General features: G+C 42.5%; 1 protein-coding gene across 1 annotated transcript in view; it reads left to right on the forward strand.

Annotated features, from left to right (window-relative positions):
* The first annotated feature begins 5,293 nt into the window (after nucleotides 1-5,293).
* Nucleotides 5,294-20,955, forward strand: part of LOC124142404 (hemicentin-1-like) — a 46,556-nt gene continuing 30,894 nt past the window's right edge. Inside the window, exon 1 of the mRNA XM_046510859.2 lies at nucleotides 5,294-5,639. Coding sequence (XP_046366815.1) covers nucleotides 5,585-5,639 — 55 coding nt within the window. The 5' untranslated portion in view covers nucleotides 5,294-5,584. The remainder of the gene's footprint in view (nucleotides 5,640-20,955) is intronic.

Raw genomic sequence — 20,955 nt, forward strand, 5'->3', positions numbered from 1 at the left:
GTAAATAATCGAGTCTGGACCAGACAATTCAGTGAATGACATCATGAGCATCCACGCAATTGGGATCGATGACATGCATCAACCAAGTCAGCGAGTATGACCACCCGATCCCGTTAGTCGCTTCTTACGACAAGCATAGTCGACTTTACGGCAAGCATAAGTTGCTGAAGACCTAATATACCCCGGATCTTCACGGGTCTGCCCTTTTTATGAGAGAGAGTTAACCTGCCCTTTTCAAAACCTGCAGGAAACACTGACATAATGTCATAGCTCCAGCGTACAGTTACATATAGATGCGGCACCATGCAATCCCTAGCTACACCTTAGCTACACATGTAGCCATAGCGCCCCCGTACAGCCATCTATAGTTGCTTCACCACACAATCCAGAGCTACACCTTAGCTACACATGTAGCAATAGCTCCCCCGTACAGCCATCTATAGTTGCTTCACCACACAATCCAGAGCTACACCTTAGCTACACATGCAGCCACAGCTCCACCGTACAACCATCTATAGTTGCTTCACCACACAATCCAGAGCTACACCTTAGCTACAGCTCCACCGTACAACCATCTATAGTTGCTTCACCACACAATCCAGAGCTACACCTTAGCTACACATGCAGCCACAGCTCCACCGTACAACCATCTACAGTTGCATCACCACACAATCCAGAGCTACACCTTAGCTACACATGCAGCCACAGCTCCACCGTACAGCCATCTATAGTTGCATCACAACACAATCCAGAGCTACACCTTAGCTACACATGCAGCCACAGCTCCCCTGTACAACCATCTATAGTTGCATCACCACACAATCCCTAGCTACACCTTAGCTACACATGCAGCCACAGCTCCCCCGTACAGCCATCTGTAGTTGCATCACCACACAATCCCTAGCTACACCTTAGCTACACATGCAGCCACAGCTCCACCGTACGGCCATTTATAGTTGCAACACCACACTATCCAGAGCTACACCATAGCTGTACAATACTAATTGCTATAGTATAATGTGAATATACAATCAACTCTCTTGTACAAATGCCGGAAAAGGCTTAGCTTCAATGGAACGACATCCGCTGGGGTAATCTTCCGTCAGACTGGAGCATTTCTCAAACAATGTGGAATCTCAGTCGTCGGCTAAATTTGATTTAATGAAGTTTTACAAACGAACACTCACCACGGTAATAGCCGCGCGCGGGCATTCCATCCCCTTCAATTATCTCCCTTTGTAACTGGTCAATTTAAAGCTTGCTCGCGGATTGTGCAGCTGGGTTTTAACAAGTATATGTTGTGATGATGTATGTGTGGGGTTGGTGGTCGCTACACGTAACACGCGCGTATCAGGCGATGTCGTTATGGAAACAACCACCCTCGATTTTGTATTTTTACAACCATAATGGTAGCCCATGAAATTACACATCGATTTTCCGGTTTACAGCTTGGTCGGTTTTAGATAAAGATCTGCTGGAAGTCACGTTTTGAATAGTTTCTGCATTGAAGGGTTCTTCGTAAATATTCAACATTTCGGTTTGCAAATAAAGCAGAGTGGTGTATACTCTAGAGACTTCACACTTCATGCATGTTACCCCCGGAACAACGCTTGGCCCATGTCAGCCGCGTTATCAGGGACAAGCGAGGCACTTAGTGATACTGCCATTTGAAAGCGTTTTACATAAAACTGATGAATGAAACGCGATACGTCTATTACAGCCTAAATCAGCTTCTTTTTTACTTGCTTGTTTCTATATTTACCTGTTTGTTTTATCATTGAAGCGTTTATTTATCACCTTTGGGATTTGTTTATTTGTTTTATCAATCAGGGGGACTACATTGATGATTTGGTTTGTTTGTTTGTTTGTTGTTTAACGCCACACTAAGCACTTGTCCGGCTATATGACGACGGTCTGTTAATAATCGAGTCGGGGCCAGACAATCCAGTGATTGGTATCATGAGCCTTAATCTACCATTAAGTAAGAATAGGTAAGATAGTGACTTGGTGACACCCACAAGTAACAATCACCATTAAGTATCAATGAGTTAAATAGTGACTTGGTGACACCCACAAGTAACAATAACCATTAAGTAACAATGAGTTAAATAGTGACTTGGTGACACATACAAGTAACAATCACCATTAAGTAACAATAGGTTAGATAGTGACTTGGTGACACCAACAAGTAACAATCACAATTAAATAACAATGAGTTAGATAGTGACTTGGTGACACCAACAAGTAACAATCACAATTAAGTAACAATGAGTTAGATAGTGACTTGGTGACACACACAAGTACAAATCACCATTAAGTAACAATGAGTTAGATAGTGACTTGGTGACACACACAAGTAACAATCACCATTAAGTAACAATGAGTTAAATAGTGACTTGGTGACACCCACAAGTAACAATAACCATTAAGTAACAATGAGTTAAATAGTGACTCGGTGACACACACAAGTAACAATCACCATTAAGTAACAATAGGTTAGATAGTGACTTGGTGACACCAACAAGTAACAATCACCATTAAGTAATAATAGGTTAGATAGTGACTCGGTGACACCCACAAGTAACAATCACCATTAAGTAACAATGAGTTAAATAGTGACTTGGTGACACACACAAGTAACAATCACAATTAAGTAACAATCACCATTAAGTAATAATAGGTTAGATAGTGACTCGGTGACACCCACAAGTAACAATCACCATTAAGTAACAATGAGTTAGATAGTGACTTGGCGACACCCACAAGTAACAATCACCATAAAGTAACAATAGGTTAGATAGTGACTTGGTGACACCCACAAGTAACAATCACCATTAAGTAACAATGAGTTAGATAGTGACTTGGTGACACCTACAAGTAACAATCACCATTAAGTAACAATGAGTTAGATAGTGACTTGGTGACACCCACAAGTAACAATCACCATTAAGTAACAATGAGTTAGATAGTGACTTGGTGACACCCACAAGTAACAATCACAATTAAGTAATAATAGGTTAGATAGTGACTCGGTGACACCCACAAGTAACAATCACCATTAAGTAACAATGAGTTAAATAGTGACTTGGTGACACACACAAGTAACAATCACAATTAAATAACAATGAGTTAGATAGTGACTTGGTGACACCCACAAGTAACAATCACCATTAAGTAATAATAGGTTAGATAGTGACTCGGTGACACCCACAAGTAACAATCACCATTAAGTAACAATGAGTTAGATAGTGACTTGGCGACACCCACAAGTAACAATCACCATAAAGTAATAATAGGTTAGATAGTGACTTGGTGACACCCACAAGTAACAATCACCATTAAGTAACAATGAGTTAGATAGTGACTTGGTGACACCCAGAAGTAACAATCACCATTAAGTAACAATAGGTTAGATAGTGACTTGGTGACACCCACAAGTAACAATCACCATTAAGTAACAATGAGTTAGATAGTGACTTGGTGACACCCACAAGTAACAATCACCATTAAGTAACAATGAGTTAAATAGTGACACGGTGACACCTACAAGTAAAAATCACCATTAAGTAACAATAGGTTAGATAGTGACTTGGTGACACCCACAAGTAACAATCACCATTAAGTAACAATGAGTTAAATAGTGACTTGGTGACACCCACAAGTAAAAATCACCATTAAGTAACAATAGGTTAGATAGTGACTTGGTGACACACACAAGTAACAATCACCATTAAATAACAATGAGTTTGATAGTGACTTGGTGACACCCACAAGTAACAATCACCATTAAGTAACAATGAGTTAAATAGTGACTTGGTGACACCCACAAGTAAAAATCACCATTAAGTAACAATAGGTTAGATAGTGACTTGGTGACACCCACAAGTAACAATCACCATTAAATAACAATGAGTTAGATAGTGACTTGGTGACACCGACAAGTAAAAATCACCATTAAGTAACAATAGGTTAGATAGTGACTTGGTGACACCGACAAGTAACAATCAGCATTAAGTAACAATGGGTTAGATAGTGTCTTGGTCTCACACAATAAGTAACACTTGGTGTGAGATCCGGACTTTCCCAACACCTCTCAACTACCTGCAGAATATGCCAAGAAGGTGGGGGACTACAGTCTCCAGGTACGACAGCTTCATTATCTTTAGCATCCGTGATTGCAAGATGTCGTCACCTGTTAGGACAACATCATGATGTGTATCGTCTATGTACCGTTCATCTTCAGAGTATTCACCAGAGCTCAAGTCTCAGCTCTTGCGAGAGGTAAGAGGCAATGCATGGACGACACATACAGCCTCAAGAACGATGACTTAATACAGAAACGCTTAATACTTATGTCTTGTATGCCATCCATTGTATGTATAGCCAGTAAGGAGGTGACTGAACTCACTTAATACTTATTAATCACGATCCCCTTAGGTCTTCTAGGTGGTGACTGTGACGCACCATTAACTATCTGTGACAACAACCCATAAGTGACAACGGATTGGGTAGTGACTTGGTGACACCAAGAACTATCAATATCATTCCCGTGATTGATGAAGAATTTCCTGTACGGCCGCAAAGAAGGATTATTTGTTCTTCGGAATTTCTTCATCTTTTCGACAAAAAATCTATTGCTTGTGGTATCGTTATTATTTGATTAAGTTATTATATTATATCTGGTAATTCGGGTGTATGGCAGTTATGACCTCTCGCTTAAGGTCCAACTCCAAACGAAGTTGGTAATCTATGAGAATGTGATAAATGAACCAAATACAATATTTTAAAAATATATATATTGTCATTAAAAACATATATTCACTTAAGGCGTGTGTGTGATGGTGCCATTGAACCGTTTCGTGGCCTAATGGTAAAATACATCTTGAATATTAGTTCTTACGATTTAAAATTCTTAAGATTTAAATTGTTTTTAAGATAAACGGTATCAAAATTGTTGCATACTTAATCTTTTAAACAAGACACAACTCCGCTGATGTATTCAGTGATTACCATGACGCAGATTGCAATGCAAGGTGCAGTAATTGGCCAAGCACCTGATCCCACTTAAACCAATGTTTATTATCCGAATCGATCTAAAGCAAGTGACCACGCCATTGACCAAAATAAATTAGCAGGTTCTAATATTGATCAAGGGCTTTTCAGGAACCCCCGCCATTTCACTCGTTATTCATGCAGACCGTCTGCCCTACAGCACGTGGCGCGTGCATGTCACCAAAACATGCCATCTCATTAAATATGCAAAAGAACGCGGAATAGTCGTTTGGCTAAAAATAGCTGGTTTTGGATCTCTCTTCAATTGCACGTTAAGCACGGTATTGAGCTGGCGTACATGGATCTGCGGTCAGTATTTCTGCATTCATAAATATTCCCAATTTAATTACAGACGTACACGAAGCCTAAAACTGACTGTCACTGACCCACGGTTACAGTTCAGTGAAGGCGGTGAACTCGCACATCGCAGACATTCAGTGGAATAAATTCTATCGATCGGCGCCTCATCTTGTCTGCTGTGTGAAGGAAGGGCGGGAGAAGCACGAGCAGACGGCAGCTCACAGCGGGGACAATGGCGTGGTTACTGCTTGCACTGGCTTTTGTTTGTGGAATATATCAAGCGCGAGGTAGGTGCAGTTTTAATTCAAGTTAACATCAACAGTGGGAAGCCACGAGCACACAAACGGGACCACAATGCACCGGTGTCTTTCAGTTTACGCTTGCGTTGAAGAGTAATTTGGGTTGGTTCTTTGCCAATCTCCTACAAGAAGATTGGTGATTTCGGAAGGACTGTCATAAATATGTGATTATTTACTGGTGTGGAGCTCGGATAGGAACCCGCCATCTCATTTTGTATGGTAATCGTTATTGCCGTTACATCAAATTAGTCCGACTGTATAAGAACAATGTCTGTCATTTCGTGTTGCTGATTATTCAGTTTGTCTGATTAACATCGCACGGTCAATACCATCTAGGTGTTAATCCCTTCGCTGATCCGATAGATGTTTCCATAGCTACACTATATACATTATGTTTACTTGTTTCCTGTGCGATATGTCGTCGTTGGTTGATGGCACGGCAGCTCGTGTGAGGTGTTCTAAACAGAACTGCTTGCGAAAACTTTTGAGAAAGACATTCCAGTGAAAACGAATTAGAGTTGGGTTACTTTGTGTCACAAATCGATATCAAAGCCAATTGCTTTGGGTCTCTCTGCTTTGTCAAAGAAACATTATAACTAAAACTGACGTCTGCTCCTCCATTTGTGCAGTGTCGAGTTAGTCAAACGATACAGCACAAACTAGGTACACCTGCAGACACAGGATTTCAAAAACGTTTTTTTTTAATTCTTTCAAAGTCACGAGGGGAATATTAACACAAGATAGAGATTGACACAAAGTGGCATGTAAAAGACTGTATGCATACACTTTGTATGTAGTCTCAGCTTGAGGGATGTCAGGGTGGTAGTATCAAAGACCGTACACATACACTCTGTATGTAGCCTCAGGTTGAGGGGTGGTAGCACCAAAGACCGTACACATACACTCTGTATGTAGCCTCAGGTTGAGGGGTGTCGGAGAGGTAGTATCAAAGACCGTACACATACACTCTGTATGTAGCCTCAGATTGAGGGGTGGTAGCACCAAAGACCGTACACATACACTCTGTATGTAGCCTCAGGTTGAGGGGTGTCGGAGAGGTAGTATCAAAGACCGTACACATACACTCTGTATGTAGCCTCAGGTTGAGGATGTCGGGGTGGTAGCACCAAAGACCGTACACATACACTCTGTATGTAGCCTCAGGTTGAGGGGTGGTAGCACCAAAGACCGTACACATACACTCTGTATGTAGCCTCAGGTTGAGGGATGTCGGGGTGGTAGCACCAAAGACCGTACACATACACTCTGTATGCAGCCTCAGGTTGAGGGGTGTCGGGGTGGTAGAATCAAAGACCGTACACATACACTCTGTATGTAGCCTCAGGTTCAGGGATGTCGGGATGGAAGCGCCAAATACCGTACACATACACTCTGTATGTAGCCTCAGGTTGAGGGGTGGTAGCACCAAAGACCGTACACATACACTCTGTATGTAGCCTCAGGTTGAGGGGTGTCGGAGAGGTAGTATCAAAGACCGTACACATACACTCTGTATGTAGCCTCACGTTGAGGGGTGTCGGGGTGGTAGAATCAAAGACCGTACACATACACTCTGTATGTAGCCTCAGGTTGAGGGGTGTCGGAGAGGTAGTATCAAAGACCGTACACATACACTCTGTATGTAGCCTCAGGTTGAGGATGTCGGGGTGGTAGCACCAAAGACCGTACACATACACTCTGTATGTAGCCTCAGGTTGAGGGGTGGTAGCACCAAAGACCGTACACATACACTCTGTATGTAGCCTCAGGTTGAGGGGTGTCGGGGTGGTAGCACCAAAGACCGTACACATACACTCTGTATGTAGCCTCAGGTTGAGGGGTGTCGGGGTGGTAGCATCAAAGACCGTACACATACACTCTGTATGTAGCCTCAGAAGTCTGTCGCCTCAGTGAATCTCATGCACATCCTCGTGTTCTCATGATTTACATGTATACTAGTTCATATCAACTTGTCCTCGTCGCTATATGGATCAAATAATGCCGATGCGACGTTAAATTTTAACTCACGTACTTGCTCACTCGGGTGATAAGCTATTTTTAAATCATGTGAGAAAGTACGTGTGGGCCTGGTTACTAGAAGTTTGTTATATCCAGGGCTGATTGTAAGTGTTAAAAAAAGTGTCTCATCTCTGCTAAATGAAGTAATGTTTTATACTTATCAATCGATCATGTTATCCTTTTTACTATATGACTTGATACAAGGTAAAAGTGATCATTAATTATGTACAGATTGCTAGTACAACCCTTCCGTATTGCTGAGTGCGGCGTTAAACAACAAACAAACAAACAAACAAAAGTACAACCCTTCCAGCGAGCTGGGACGGCTCAGCTGGTAATGTTTTCACTAATTTTGTTCGAAGTCTCTTTCCCACATTTGTCATTATTATTAGTGGCATACATATCCTTGAAAGTTCTCCCATGTCCACTAGTCCGCTGGCCCGAGACTACTCAATTTTGCTGGGGACTAGTAAAAATCCAATGCTGGTAGACCTTTTTGACTGGTAGTATTTAAGGGCAATAAAAAATAGGGTCTAAGGCTGAGAGACATATAATACACATAGTTCATGTTCTCACGCGGTTCAAGAGGTTTATCGTTCAAGTCTTGAAGTCGGGCAGATTTAAAAAGTCAATCATCTGTACGCTAACATCAGTAGCGGACCGCCTACGTGGTTTAGAGGATGCAGCGTCTGTCCAGAAAGCGGAAGGTCTGAGGTTCGATCCACCGTAGCGTCATACCAAAACACGTTAAAAGATGTTACTTGTTGTTACCCTGCCTGGTGCTCGGCATTAAGGGCTGGTCGGCTCTTAGTTATTGTAGGTATTCATGTTATACTGCGGCATGGTATCTCAGTGATCTTGCACTATAAAACCGGTATTATCCACGCACACGCACTTACGCACGCACACGTGCATACACGTGGCTACATAATTGTAATAATCTTGAACGCGACGTTAAAACCCCATTTCACCTCCATCAGTTTCGGCCTACAGACACCAGCAATGTACTGCCAGATTCATACGTTCATGTAATTTGTGATACAAAATTGTTGAGAGAACACACCGACGGAAGTCGTCTCTCTCAGAGGAAATGGTGTGACGTAATTGTGTTTGCACTTCAAAGGGGGCATGTTGTGCAGTGGCGGCAGTGACGGACATCACGCCAGCATACAGAAACAGAATCTACGCCACATCGCCCCGGGGGACTCGCGGTCTAGATAGTTGATGAACCATCTTAATTAGCCTGTATGTCAATCTGAAGCTGATACTCCTCTTCTGAGGAGGGCTGGGGTGGTTATCTGGGGGTCGGCAATAGGGGTTGGGGAGGAGGGGGTCTGGTTGGAGATGATGTTTAGAAGGACCTGAGTGGGTGAAGACTAGTTGGGGATGGGATGGTGATGAGGATGGGATGAGATGAGCATAACTGTCTGGGTAAGAGTCGTGTTGACTGTGGGATGAAAATATGTGTCTGGGTCACTGCGGTGAGGATGAGTATCCGGAACGAGAGGATTAGATAGGGCATAAAGGTATGGATGGGAGCGATGTTCGGTATGGGGTGAGTGATAACGGTCTGGGTGGGAGCGATGATCGGTATGGGGTGAGTGATAACGGTCTGGGTGGGAGCGATGGTCGGTATGGGGCGAGCGATAACGGTCTGGATGGGAGCGGTGATCGGTATGGGGTGAGCGATAACGGTCTGGGTGGGAGCGGTGATCGGTATGGGGTGAGCGATAACGGTCTGGGTGGGAGCGGTGATCGGTTTTTGGTGAGTGATAACGGTCTGGGTGGGAGCGGTGATCGGTATTGGGTGACCGATAACGATCTGGGTGGGAGCGGTAATCGGTATGGGGCGAGCGATAACGGTCTGGGTGGAAGCGGTGATCGGTATGGGGTGAGTGATAACGGTCAGGGTGGAAGCGGTGATCGGTATTGGGCGAGTGATAACGGTCAGGGTGGGAGCGGTGATCGGTATGGGGTGACCGATAACGATCTGGGTGGGAGCGGTGATTGGTATGGGGCGAGCGATAACGGTCTGGGTGGGAGCGGTGATCGGTATGGGGCGAGCGATAACGGTCTGGGTGGGAGGGGTGATCGGTATGGGGTGAGTGATAACGGTCTGGGTGGGAGCGGTGATCGGTATGGGGTGAGTGATAACGGTCTGGGTTGGAGCGGTGATCGGTATGGGGTGAGTGATAACGGTCTGGGTTGGAGCGGTGATCGGTATGGGGTGAGCGATAACGGTCTGGGTGGGAGCGGTGATCGGTATGGGGGTTCTGTCACACTTATCACGGTGTGCTCAGACAACAGTCTCAACACGTACATGAGAGTTGAAACGATAATCAATGTTTGGTCTACACGGTCCTGCATCATCAATCCTTGTCCAAGGGACTGCGTGGTAGGCCAACATGCCACCACAACCCTAAGCCCAAACAAACACTGGTATTATACGCCGATTATGCTACTGGAGTTCTCTCCATTCGTTATATGGGGCAATGAAAAGCTCCTGTAAATCGCCTGTGAACCTCAGAAATAAACCTGCCTGACACGGGAAAACAGTATGGAAACCACCTTCTTGCACATTCAATATGTTGTAAATGAAAGTATAAATGCGGCATATGAACATCTTTAATCAACTCAGCGACCTGGTATAGACAGAGGACGATGCAATGACAAGAAAGGCCATGTCCGTGGTATATAAAGGCAGAGGGGTAGCCGAGTGGTTAAGCGTTTGCTCGTCACGCCGAAGACCTATTCTAACCCGGATCTTCACGGGTCCCCATGCTCATCGTAAAACTGACTGAAGATGACCCGAGGGGTGAGAGGTGTGTTGGGGGGAGGGGGGTTCAGGCTCTGTTGTTCATTACGTGTCATTGTGACCCGTTGAAGCAACTTTAACGCAAGGGGCGTTTGGAATATAATCTTAAACCGATGAATAATACCTTAGAATAGATCAATAGATGTTTGATGACCTTTTATTCGCAAAAGCGTTACAAACAAGTGGGACAACATTGAACTACGGGTACTCGAGTCCGGTTCGGGTATTGTCTGCCGGGTACTCGAGTTCAGTTTTCGTACCCGGTCGCAACCCTAATCTCTAGGGGTACCAGTAACTGTCGTTAATCATTACAAATATGCAAAAGGAATAAAAGCTAACGTTCGACCCTATGTCAGTGAGCTAGTCTGTCATACTGACCTTGAAACAAATATATCCAATACAGCCCATGCAAGACTATAATGTTTAGCAAGTCTAGATGCTGCAGTATTAGGAATATGAAGAAAGTCTCAGGACTCCTTTTTATTATATTTTATAACTATAATTTAGCAACTTTTTTCTGTAATATATGTTCATTTCAGAGACTAGATATTAGTCTATCTGTGTGACAGGATATCACAACGTGTGATGATGGGATGCAGATTGGAGGGAAACGCAAGAGCACGTGTAGGATGCGGACAAACCAAGGATCATAATCAGTACGAATCTAGGAAGTTCTGATACCGCATAGAAGGAGTTGCGTCATAGCGAAATGTTTTATATGGACATTATATAATGTCATAGAAGTATGCAGGGCCGGTGCCAGATTATCCTTTTCTTTATATACCTGATTTGCATTAAGAAACCTTTGTTAAACTGTAGTTTGAAACTATAGACAGCGACGAATTCGTGGTACAGATCCATCACCTCCAGATGGGAATATTAAAGGTCAAAATAGCGACAACATCGATATGTTTGGTGTGGTGTGTTTGCACAGAGGTACTCACCATAATGCCATTAAAGTTAGCATACAGAACCCGCTAATTGGGTTCCCTCCCACGGAGCCGGTACACGTTACAGCATAAAGAGAAATTCATAATTGCTCCCTTGGTGAAATTATGCAATATATATGCATTCAACGAAATATGCACTAAAATGAAGGTCAATATCATTGTTTGCTTAACCTGCATCACGTATTTGTATGACATTTATTAAAGCAGATGCGTTTATTCGTCTTGAAAAATACCACCATCCCAGCACAAATGTCAAATGACTGCTAAACATCCTGATTAACGTTAGAATCTCGGGCACTTAATCCAATTAGGTCCCATCTGTGCTGTAAAAGCGGGCTTGGGAACACCACACTCTTGTTCACGAGGCCAAGCACTTACATGGATGTACAAACATATCCCAGTGGGGGGTATTACTGACAATATACACGTGTATGAGCCCAACTTGTTATGGTCATCCCATACAGGTTATCGATACCACAAATTTGTCACCTAGTAGAGCTGCACGTAAGGTTCAAGATTGAACTGCTTGTGGAGACGGTTAACCCAAACTGGTGGGTCAACCCCATATAGGTTATTCATACCACAAGGGATGGTTTGTCACCTATAGTGTAGCTGCACGTAAGGTTCAAGACTGAACTGCTTGTGGAGACGGTTAACCCCAACTGGTGGGTCAACCCCATATAGGTTATTCATACCACAAGGGATGGTTTGTCACCTATAGTGTAGCTGCAAGGAATTCTAGAATAAACTGCTTGTGGAGACGGTTTGCTGGACACGACAGGCGTCGAATTAATCAACTGTTTGTTTTTATTGAATTTTCTTCTGCGGTTTGTTCCCCGGTGAGGCAAGTAAAGGGGGATGTAGTGGAGGCCATGGCTGAATATGGGTAGCTTACTGTTACCTAAAATAGCCAGGAAGTGGTTGGTGGTTATCTGGATGTGTTTGAGCTGGTTGATCAGGATTGTCATCATATACCGACAGCGAATGTACTTAAACACCCAGAACAAAACATTGAATGGTGCCTATTAGACGGAAACACTGCTGGTGATGGCGTTGTCAACAATCACCCATCAATCCTGCTTGACCCTTGAAGATCCGGGGTAGAATAGGTCTTCCGCAACCCATGCTTGCGGTAAAAAGCGACTATGCTTGTCGTAAGAGGCGACAAACAAGATCGGTTGATCAGGCTCGCTGACTTGGTTGATGTATGTCATTGTATCCCAATTGCGTGGATCGATGCTCATGATGTCAATCACTGGATTGTCTGGTCCAGACTCGATTATTTACAGACCGCCGTCATACAGCTGGGATATTGCTGAGTGCGGCGTAAAACAACTGTATTCTAAACAGGATGGACTTGAGCATGGGTATGCGAGTGTAAACTAAACAATCCAACATACAGTAAACTACGGTTATAACGAACACGCTTATAACGAACTGACGGATATAACGAACTTCCTTTTTGGTCCCGACTATTTGCTGTAGTTATGCTGTATATATGCTTATAACGAACTACGGTTATAACGAACTAAAATTAGTAGTCCCTTTGAGTTCGTTATAGCCGTAGTTTACTGTACAAATCATGAATAGTACTGAGAAAGAAAGATGACGGAACATTACATGCGGCTACCTGCCCTGATTGTCCCTCGGCCACCTCAATGGCTATGATATACTCAGACGGTTTCCACCACAATCACAGCCGCGTCCCAATTGATTTCCCATCAAAATAGCATTACTAAATTATTATACCTTCTTAGTGTCGAGTATTCGGACTAGCACAAGTGGACCCGAATGCCCACATGTCTATTATGACGGTCGCGGTTGCACCTATCGACAGCCCATTGCATTAATGTCCTCAGCTCAAGTGGCGGACTCGGACGAGTCCTGGTTGTGTGAGCACTGACGTCCCGGCTTGGGTTTACCTATTCTACTGCAAGGGAAATGTCACATCGATATTTCATCGCCCACTCTGCATTCAAGTGTGAAAAAATTGGCTGGTAAAGAACTGGTTGATTGCCTATTGTGACGCGCGAAATTAGTCCTGGCGCCGGTCATTAATAGTAGTAGCAACGATTGGCAAACGAGGGCGTGTATATCATAAGGTGACTTGTTGCGCGGGGTTGGGGTATTTTTCGGATGGAAAGATTTTCAAATAAAGGCAACAATATCAATATATATCAATGGCTTTTGCAGTTCAATAAATGGCTTAATAAGTAGAGGTCATCAAACGAATTTGAGTCGTTTAATCTAATTTTGATTAAGTGTGAAATTAAAATAAGGATTTTTTTCAAATATTTGTCAAATGTGTTTTTAACGCATTATAAATTGATTTAGTGCTGTATTATTAAATCTACGTATTCTTCATTTATTAGTATAAATGTTTAAAATAACGCATCATTCTAGTATTATTGCTACTTTGTTGTTTCTTCACGCCCAAAATCCAAATAGTTTGCCCACATGGGTATAGATATATGATGTTAAATATCGATCCGTTTCCTCTCAGATCTAGGACTGCTTTATTACCCAATCACGTTAAGAGAGTTGGTAAAGAATGGTAAACAGTAAACTACGGTTATAACGAACTCAAGGGGACTACCAATTTTAGTTTGTTATTACCGTAGTTCGTTATAAGCATATATACGGCATATACTACAGCAAATAGTCGGGGCCAAAAAGTAAGTTCGTTATATCCGTCAGTTCGTTATAAGCGTGTTCGTTATAAGCGTAGTTTACTGTATTCATATATATATAAAGTAGTAATGGTTATCATCTGGGCCCACTTGCACAAAGCGATCTTAGCGCTAAGATGATCGTAATTCCCATACTTTAACATCGGCTTACACATTTACAATAGTCTTAGCGCTAAGACCGCTTTGTGCAAGTGGGCCCTGATGTTGTAGCAGGACCATCACATGACTCTTTCACAGAATGTTCTCTACGTCGTGATACTTTGTGCCATGAACGAGTTGCGCTTCGTCAGGTCAGGTATAGATACCAGTGGGTATGACAGGAGTAAATATTTGGTATGCAAATTATATTATAAGACGATAAGACAGTGTAGGTTCGATTCTCGGATTGGACTCAAACAATAAAGTACTCGAATCTGTTCTTTACTCAGAAAGTGTTATCCAAAATATAGCATTTGTTACAAGTCTCTGATTGGCATTTATAAGGGATACACATGAGGAAGAGAATTTATGGATGTCTTCTTTATTATGACGAAACACAACGTTTCGGAGTATATGCTTACTCCTACATCAGGTTAAATGATGAAGGAGTAAGCATATACTCCGAAACGTTGTGTTTCGTCATAATGAAGAAGTTGACATCCATAAATTCTTTCCCTAACATTTGGTACATGTGACCACTTTCTAAATGGCATTGTGTTCACAGCTTTCCGCCATGGGAGCCGTGCCAAATTACACTTGTCATTGGGGTACACTAATCTAGTACGTGATCTAGACTACCAGTTGTCGGACTTTCTTTTTTGTGGAAGCTTCGGTGCCTGACTGGGTTAGATCGCTGACTTAATGTGCTGGCGATTAGGTGCCTCACTGGGCACGTGAAGATCCGGGGTTGAATAGGTCTTCAGCAACCCATGCTTGTCGTAAATGGCGACTATGCTTGTCGTAAGAGGCGACTAACGGGATCGGGTGGTCAGGCTCGCTGACTTGGTTGATGCATGTCATCGTATCCCAGTTGTGTGGATCGATGCTCATGATGTCAATCACTGGATTGTCTGGTCCAGACTCGATTACTTATAGACCGCCGTCATATAGCTGGAATAATACTGAGTGCGGCAATAAACAACAAACAAACAAACAAACAAAAAGGTACCCCAATGGCAGTGTGGGTTCGAATCCCGGATAGGACTCAACCCAAACAAGTACTGTAATCTGTACTTTACTCAGAAAGTGTTATCCTACATATAACATGTGTTATATTATAAGACGCGTTACAAATGAATTTGTTGTTGTTGATGTTATGTTCCATGGTCTCCCAGCTATTGTTTTTAGGATTAACTCAAGTCTGCTTGACGCTAGTACACATGTGTTGAAGACCCGTGAAGATATGGGGTAGAATAGGTCTTCAGCAACACATGCTTGCCGTAAGAGGCGACTATGCTTGTGTAAGAGGCGACTAACGGGATCGGGTGGTCAGGATCGATAAATTATATATCTCAATTGAGTGGATGGATGCTCATGATATCAATCACTGGATTGTCTGGTCCAGACTCGATTATTTACACACCGACCTCACATAGCTGAGTGCGGCGTTAAACAACAAACAAATTTGTGTTGAATTTGGAGTAAGATCCCTCGATGGTGGAATGTAACTTCTAAAAATGGCAAATTTGTTTCTTACTATCTTTCTGTTGAGCTACTTTTAGCGAGACACATCCTTACAAACCCCGTGAGTGTATTGAAACCAATCAATAAGACCTGGGTATTTTATAGGAAGTGTAGATCTGGTTAGAATTGGCCCCAAGCCCTCAGTTGCTTGTTGCATTAGACGAATAATTTGTTTCACCGTTTCTAAGCCACTGGTTTGCCTGACCCCGACTCTGATTATATACACGCAGTCTTGATGAAGCTTGAATATGGATTACTGCGTCATAAAATAACAAGTGCACACTCAGTGTGGTATACATCACTTCGATCCATATAGCGAAATTACAACCAAAACTCTACGAAGTGGACAGTTTGAAATGAAACGACTTCATTAGTAATGAGGATTGAAAATGATCCCCCTATAAGATGTCCATGACACGCAGAGCTAGATCCAATAGCGTGATCTGCACAGCCAGACAGACATACTGGCTTGCCCACCTGGTTGTGATATAAGTCTCTGCAGTATATCGATTATCTGCCCTTGGTTCAGAGCCATGGCTGTCTGCGCGGGGATTTACTTTGGGGTCTCACGTTCGCACGCGACTTTTGTGACATTTGATGCGGACAGGCTTGCAGTCGCTAAAAAAGCCTTCATGTAATTGCGTTGTGAAACAAGGCTGATGCACACAGGGTTGTATTTACAAGATACTCTCTTCGCATGATTACTGTAATAGCGCGGCCATCCTAAAATTGGCACTCTTGTTCTTTGCCCTGCTTGGGAACGAGCGTCAATGATTTAGCAAATAGTGTTGAGAAATGAGATAGAACATTGACTGCTGTGGTGTGATGGCCCGAACCAAACACTGTTCCTCTACATGTATATCTCTCAAGGATTGCGTGATGTTCCATATGAATAATATCAGGCACTGTTAGTCTATCTCAAACAGTTATGCGCGGGACTTGAAAGGACATTTTAGGATAATATATTGAAGGGACATCACTGTTCAGAACCCTTCGTGTTGGAACAGACCACCCTGTCGAGTAGTCGAGATGACGTTGTTAAGATCCCTTTAAGACACTGCATTATAACTGACTCCGTTTCTTTCCTTTTACAGATTTGTTTCTAATCCCGTATAGTCCCATTGCTCGATTTCTTACATCATCAGCCGTGATGTTCAAAGTCAAATGTCTTTGACATATTGATAATAGAGGTCGCGTTCAACTTGAGCGAGCAGCTCCTCAAAGACGTCTGCTAATGCAAAATGTCATCGGCTGTATTTGAGGACGGCTACAAGCTCAAAAAAAACATTTCAGTTTTGCAGCATTTGCCTCGACTGCCATCAAAGGGCGGCAACGAGGTCGATTATCTGCAAGGCGTGTCATTTTGACGTTGTCAAGGGAGACCTGCTGCATTTAACAAATCTTGACGTGAAGTACGTCTTAAATTAGATATGGCATGTCCTCGTTCAGGGCTGGTACTCCTGGATACACTCGCCACGAGTGAGGGAGCATCCATTTGTTTTTTGTGGTGGAGGTGAAAAATTGTTTTGAGAAAAATCTATTTCTTCCCAGATGTATCGAACAAACTATTTATTTACTGAGCACCATCAAACACTCTATTCATTCATTCACTATTTACACCAAAAAGTGACGTTTGGGTATTTTCCGCAAAACAAACTATTCATTTTTTCCAACACTGCCAATAAACTATTTATCTTGGGCATATTTCTGAACTTTTCATTTAAAAATCTCCCCCACCCCCAACAAAATGGATGATACCTTTGGAAACACAGTTTATCTAATTTATCAGGATTCAGGACTGGATAAATGATGCACAATTTACCTTCCGTGAGTTTAATGTGTATGAGCCAAAATACAATACTACATGAATGCTTACATTGACTTTCAGTGAAACCTGGAACTATGTGTATTTACGTTTTGAAGGAGTGTGTCTGATCATTATGGCTTTTAACTTACCCATCACGTTAGAGTGTTAAAGATTATTATTAGTCAACGTATAAAATGTCGAGTTTTGCCACCTCCAGTGTCGTTGACCATATTTTCATAAGTGTATTGGTAAAACAACAAATCAGAACAATTGATGACTTGTAAAACATTTGGTTTTCATATCGTTGGAATCTTCATTTTAATGCTCCGTTTCTTATTACATTTCTTCAATTTAAAAGCAATAGATCACTCAACTCTCCCAATCTTATCCCCATCAGGAACTCCGATAATGACCCGGAGGACACTGTTGACTTCTATGCATGAAACAGCCCGCATTTTCCCTCCCCAGGCACCGTGCTTCAAACTAATGCAGTGCTTACAAAGAACAGCCTTACAAATAGTTGTTGCAACCTGCGGATGCGGTGATGGCCCTCTGCCCCATCTAGCCGCGAGCAGAACCCAGTGCTCAAGCCCTTGACGTGTTTTCACTGCTAAATCAGGTTAGGTCTGAATACGACTAGATCATTGTGACACTGGTCGAGCAATATATGGGCTGAATATTTGATTAATTGGCCCTGTGTTTTCATCATGGTATTCCCTCTGCAGACGGCTGACTTGATGATCGGTTTATTCGATCTGCTTCGGTTTGGGAGAACCACAATTTTCGCACTCTCGGAGAGTCTCGTGAGATCTGACAGAAGTAGACGAGATCAATTTGAGTTCCGTTTGAAGCTCTCTCTTTATTTATATTCACGGAATGCGGGGTGAAGTGATTCTCAGGCAAATATTCCTTAATTTATTGTCAAATCTTTTCAATTTATTCTGTTCTAAGTTACATTTAAGCGATCAGTCACTTGATAAAAAAAATCGAATTTGAAATGTTGATGGCAATCTCGTGTGTTATAAAAACGGCATGGGTATGAGTGGAAGATGCCAATATAAAGTGAAGAGATTGGCAAACTTGAAATGAATATTATCTCCATTTTCGAGTGGTGATTCACTTGTATAAGCCATTACATAATCCTCTTTGTTCTGGTGGTACGTTCTGTAAATGTCTTGTGAACTCATTTAGGAATGATAGACATCAAAATATCATCCTCGATAATCAAGTGTAATATATCTCCATTCTATGATAATAAATATCATGGGTCAACTCGCTAGAATGGTTCAGTTCTGATTCTGAAAAGACGTTAAAATCAACGAATTAATTACTTTATTCCCTCTATACACACCCTAAGAGTTCATAAGAACGAAAGATACATTATCGCACAAAGAAAATAAAACATTCAAGTCTGTTACTAATATAATGCAATTTATATTGTAGATAATTCTCTTATCTTTCCACGCTTGAGGTGTCTTGGTAAAAGACACGTTCTACGAGGTGCTAAATAGAATGCTGGGCAAGAGAAAGTAGGACTATAACAGGTATTGCTTGGGACCCAAATATAGAAGCGTAACTAGGCTCAGAACAGTCGCCGAAACGCAGTAAACTTAAGGTCCATAGCAGAACTATGATACCCGTATCAAGTACATCACCATCGAATAACCATTTCTTGTATGTTACATTTTAGCCAACAAAACATGGGTCGCTGGGCAGCCGCCATCAAACATTGGTGTTGGATTTGTGTTTAAGTCAGCACTTCTTGGACTCGCAACTTTCATAACATCCATTATCTCTAGTGGACGCGTTTATTTTTAGCGCATGAGAAATAAATATATCTTCCAGGATTTGGGGGAATATCCTTTTTTAAGTTGCTTTCAAATCGCTGGTTTGCCTTGTCCTGACTGCAGTAGTTACAGGCAGCGAGCGCTCCCGTGGTACTAGTGGTAGAGCGTCCGCCCGGAGAGCGGAAGATCAGGGATTCGATCCCGCGTTATACCAAAAGACGTTAAAAGATGGTACTTGTTGTTACCCTGCCTGCGATCGGCATAAAGGGGCTAAAACAAGGACTCGTCGGCTTGGAGTCAGTATACTGTGTATGAGTTGGGAATTCATGTTAACCTGCGGCATGGTATCTCAGTAGGCTAGCACTATGAAGTCGGCATAAGTCCGGACTAGAACATCAGCTACACACACACATACTAACATACATGTGCATGCACGTCGCTATATAAGTGAACGCGACGTTAAAGACCATTTCGTCTGACCACTTACATGCCGCCCTGATATACAAGGAGGTAGAATCGTGCTGACTACGACATTAGCGTTGCTACTCGCTGCAACTGCCTCACACCAAGCATGTGCACCCCACGCATCGACATCAGGACAAAGCAAGTCAATGATACCCTTCTTCAATATTAGCGAAGCTTATACTTTCAGACGAAATTTAATAATTTTGTGTTTGCCAATGCTTTATACCACCCGTTCGCTACACATTGATTTTGCACATTTGACACTTCGATCGGAATATTACATAGCTGGAATATTGCTGAGTGCGGCGTTTAACAACAAGCCAACCAACCAACAAGCCGGAATATTACAGTCGGTATTCCTCACGTGTTGCACGTTTTGTACCTTGCTGTGCGCTGAGAAGGCGAGACAATGTGCAGCGTCAGCTAGCAATTTGAAGACATCCCCTCAACATTGGGTAAACTCAAGCCTTATGAGTGGGTGAGTTAGTTAGTGAGTGCATGATGTTGAATACCCCAGCTATACCATGGACGGCGGCCTGTAATAATCGAGTTTGGATCAGACAAACGAGTGGTTGATCTTATGATATATATTCACTTGCATAATTTCTTTTTCGCAAAAATGTTTTACAATTATATAATACTGTAAAACATTTTTGCTAAAAAAATCCTGGGTTTTTTTCCGCAACGGAAGTGCATCAGGACAAACTACCACCAGACATTCTGATTGGTGGAGCGCGGTCTCAGCTTTTGTCCCAGTGGACACAGCGATGAAACTTGATCTGTTCATGTTACCAAGTTCACCATCACACTGTCTATTGGGTTCGGGTCGGGGTTCGATTTCCTTTCACTGCTTGATGAGTTGGGTTAGCTACCCAGTTTATGTATACACCAGAGACATTGTCACTCCATTATGTGCTAGAGAGTCAATAATACCGGTATAGTATTCCTCTAATGAACTCCGCGTTATTCGATGATAGTGATTTTAGGTGTAACCACAGCGTGGCGGCTAGAGGCGTAATGATGTCATTAGCGTCTGTGGGATCGATGACATATTTCAGACATTCCTGCATATCTACTATTCCTATAGACCCTGTAGTTTTAATATCCTG

The sequence above is a fragment of the Haliotis rufescens genome, unplaced genomic scaffold, assembly GCF_023055435.1.
Source record: "Haliotis rufescens isolate VD_foot unplaced genomic scaffold, xgHalRufe1.0.p SCAF_1, whole genome shotgun sequence".
NCBI lineage: Eukaryota > Metazoa > Mollusca > Gastropoda > Lepetellida > Haliotidae > Haliotis > Haliotis rufescens.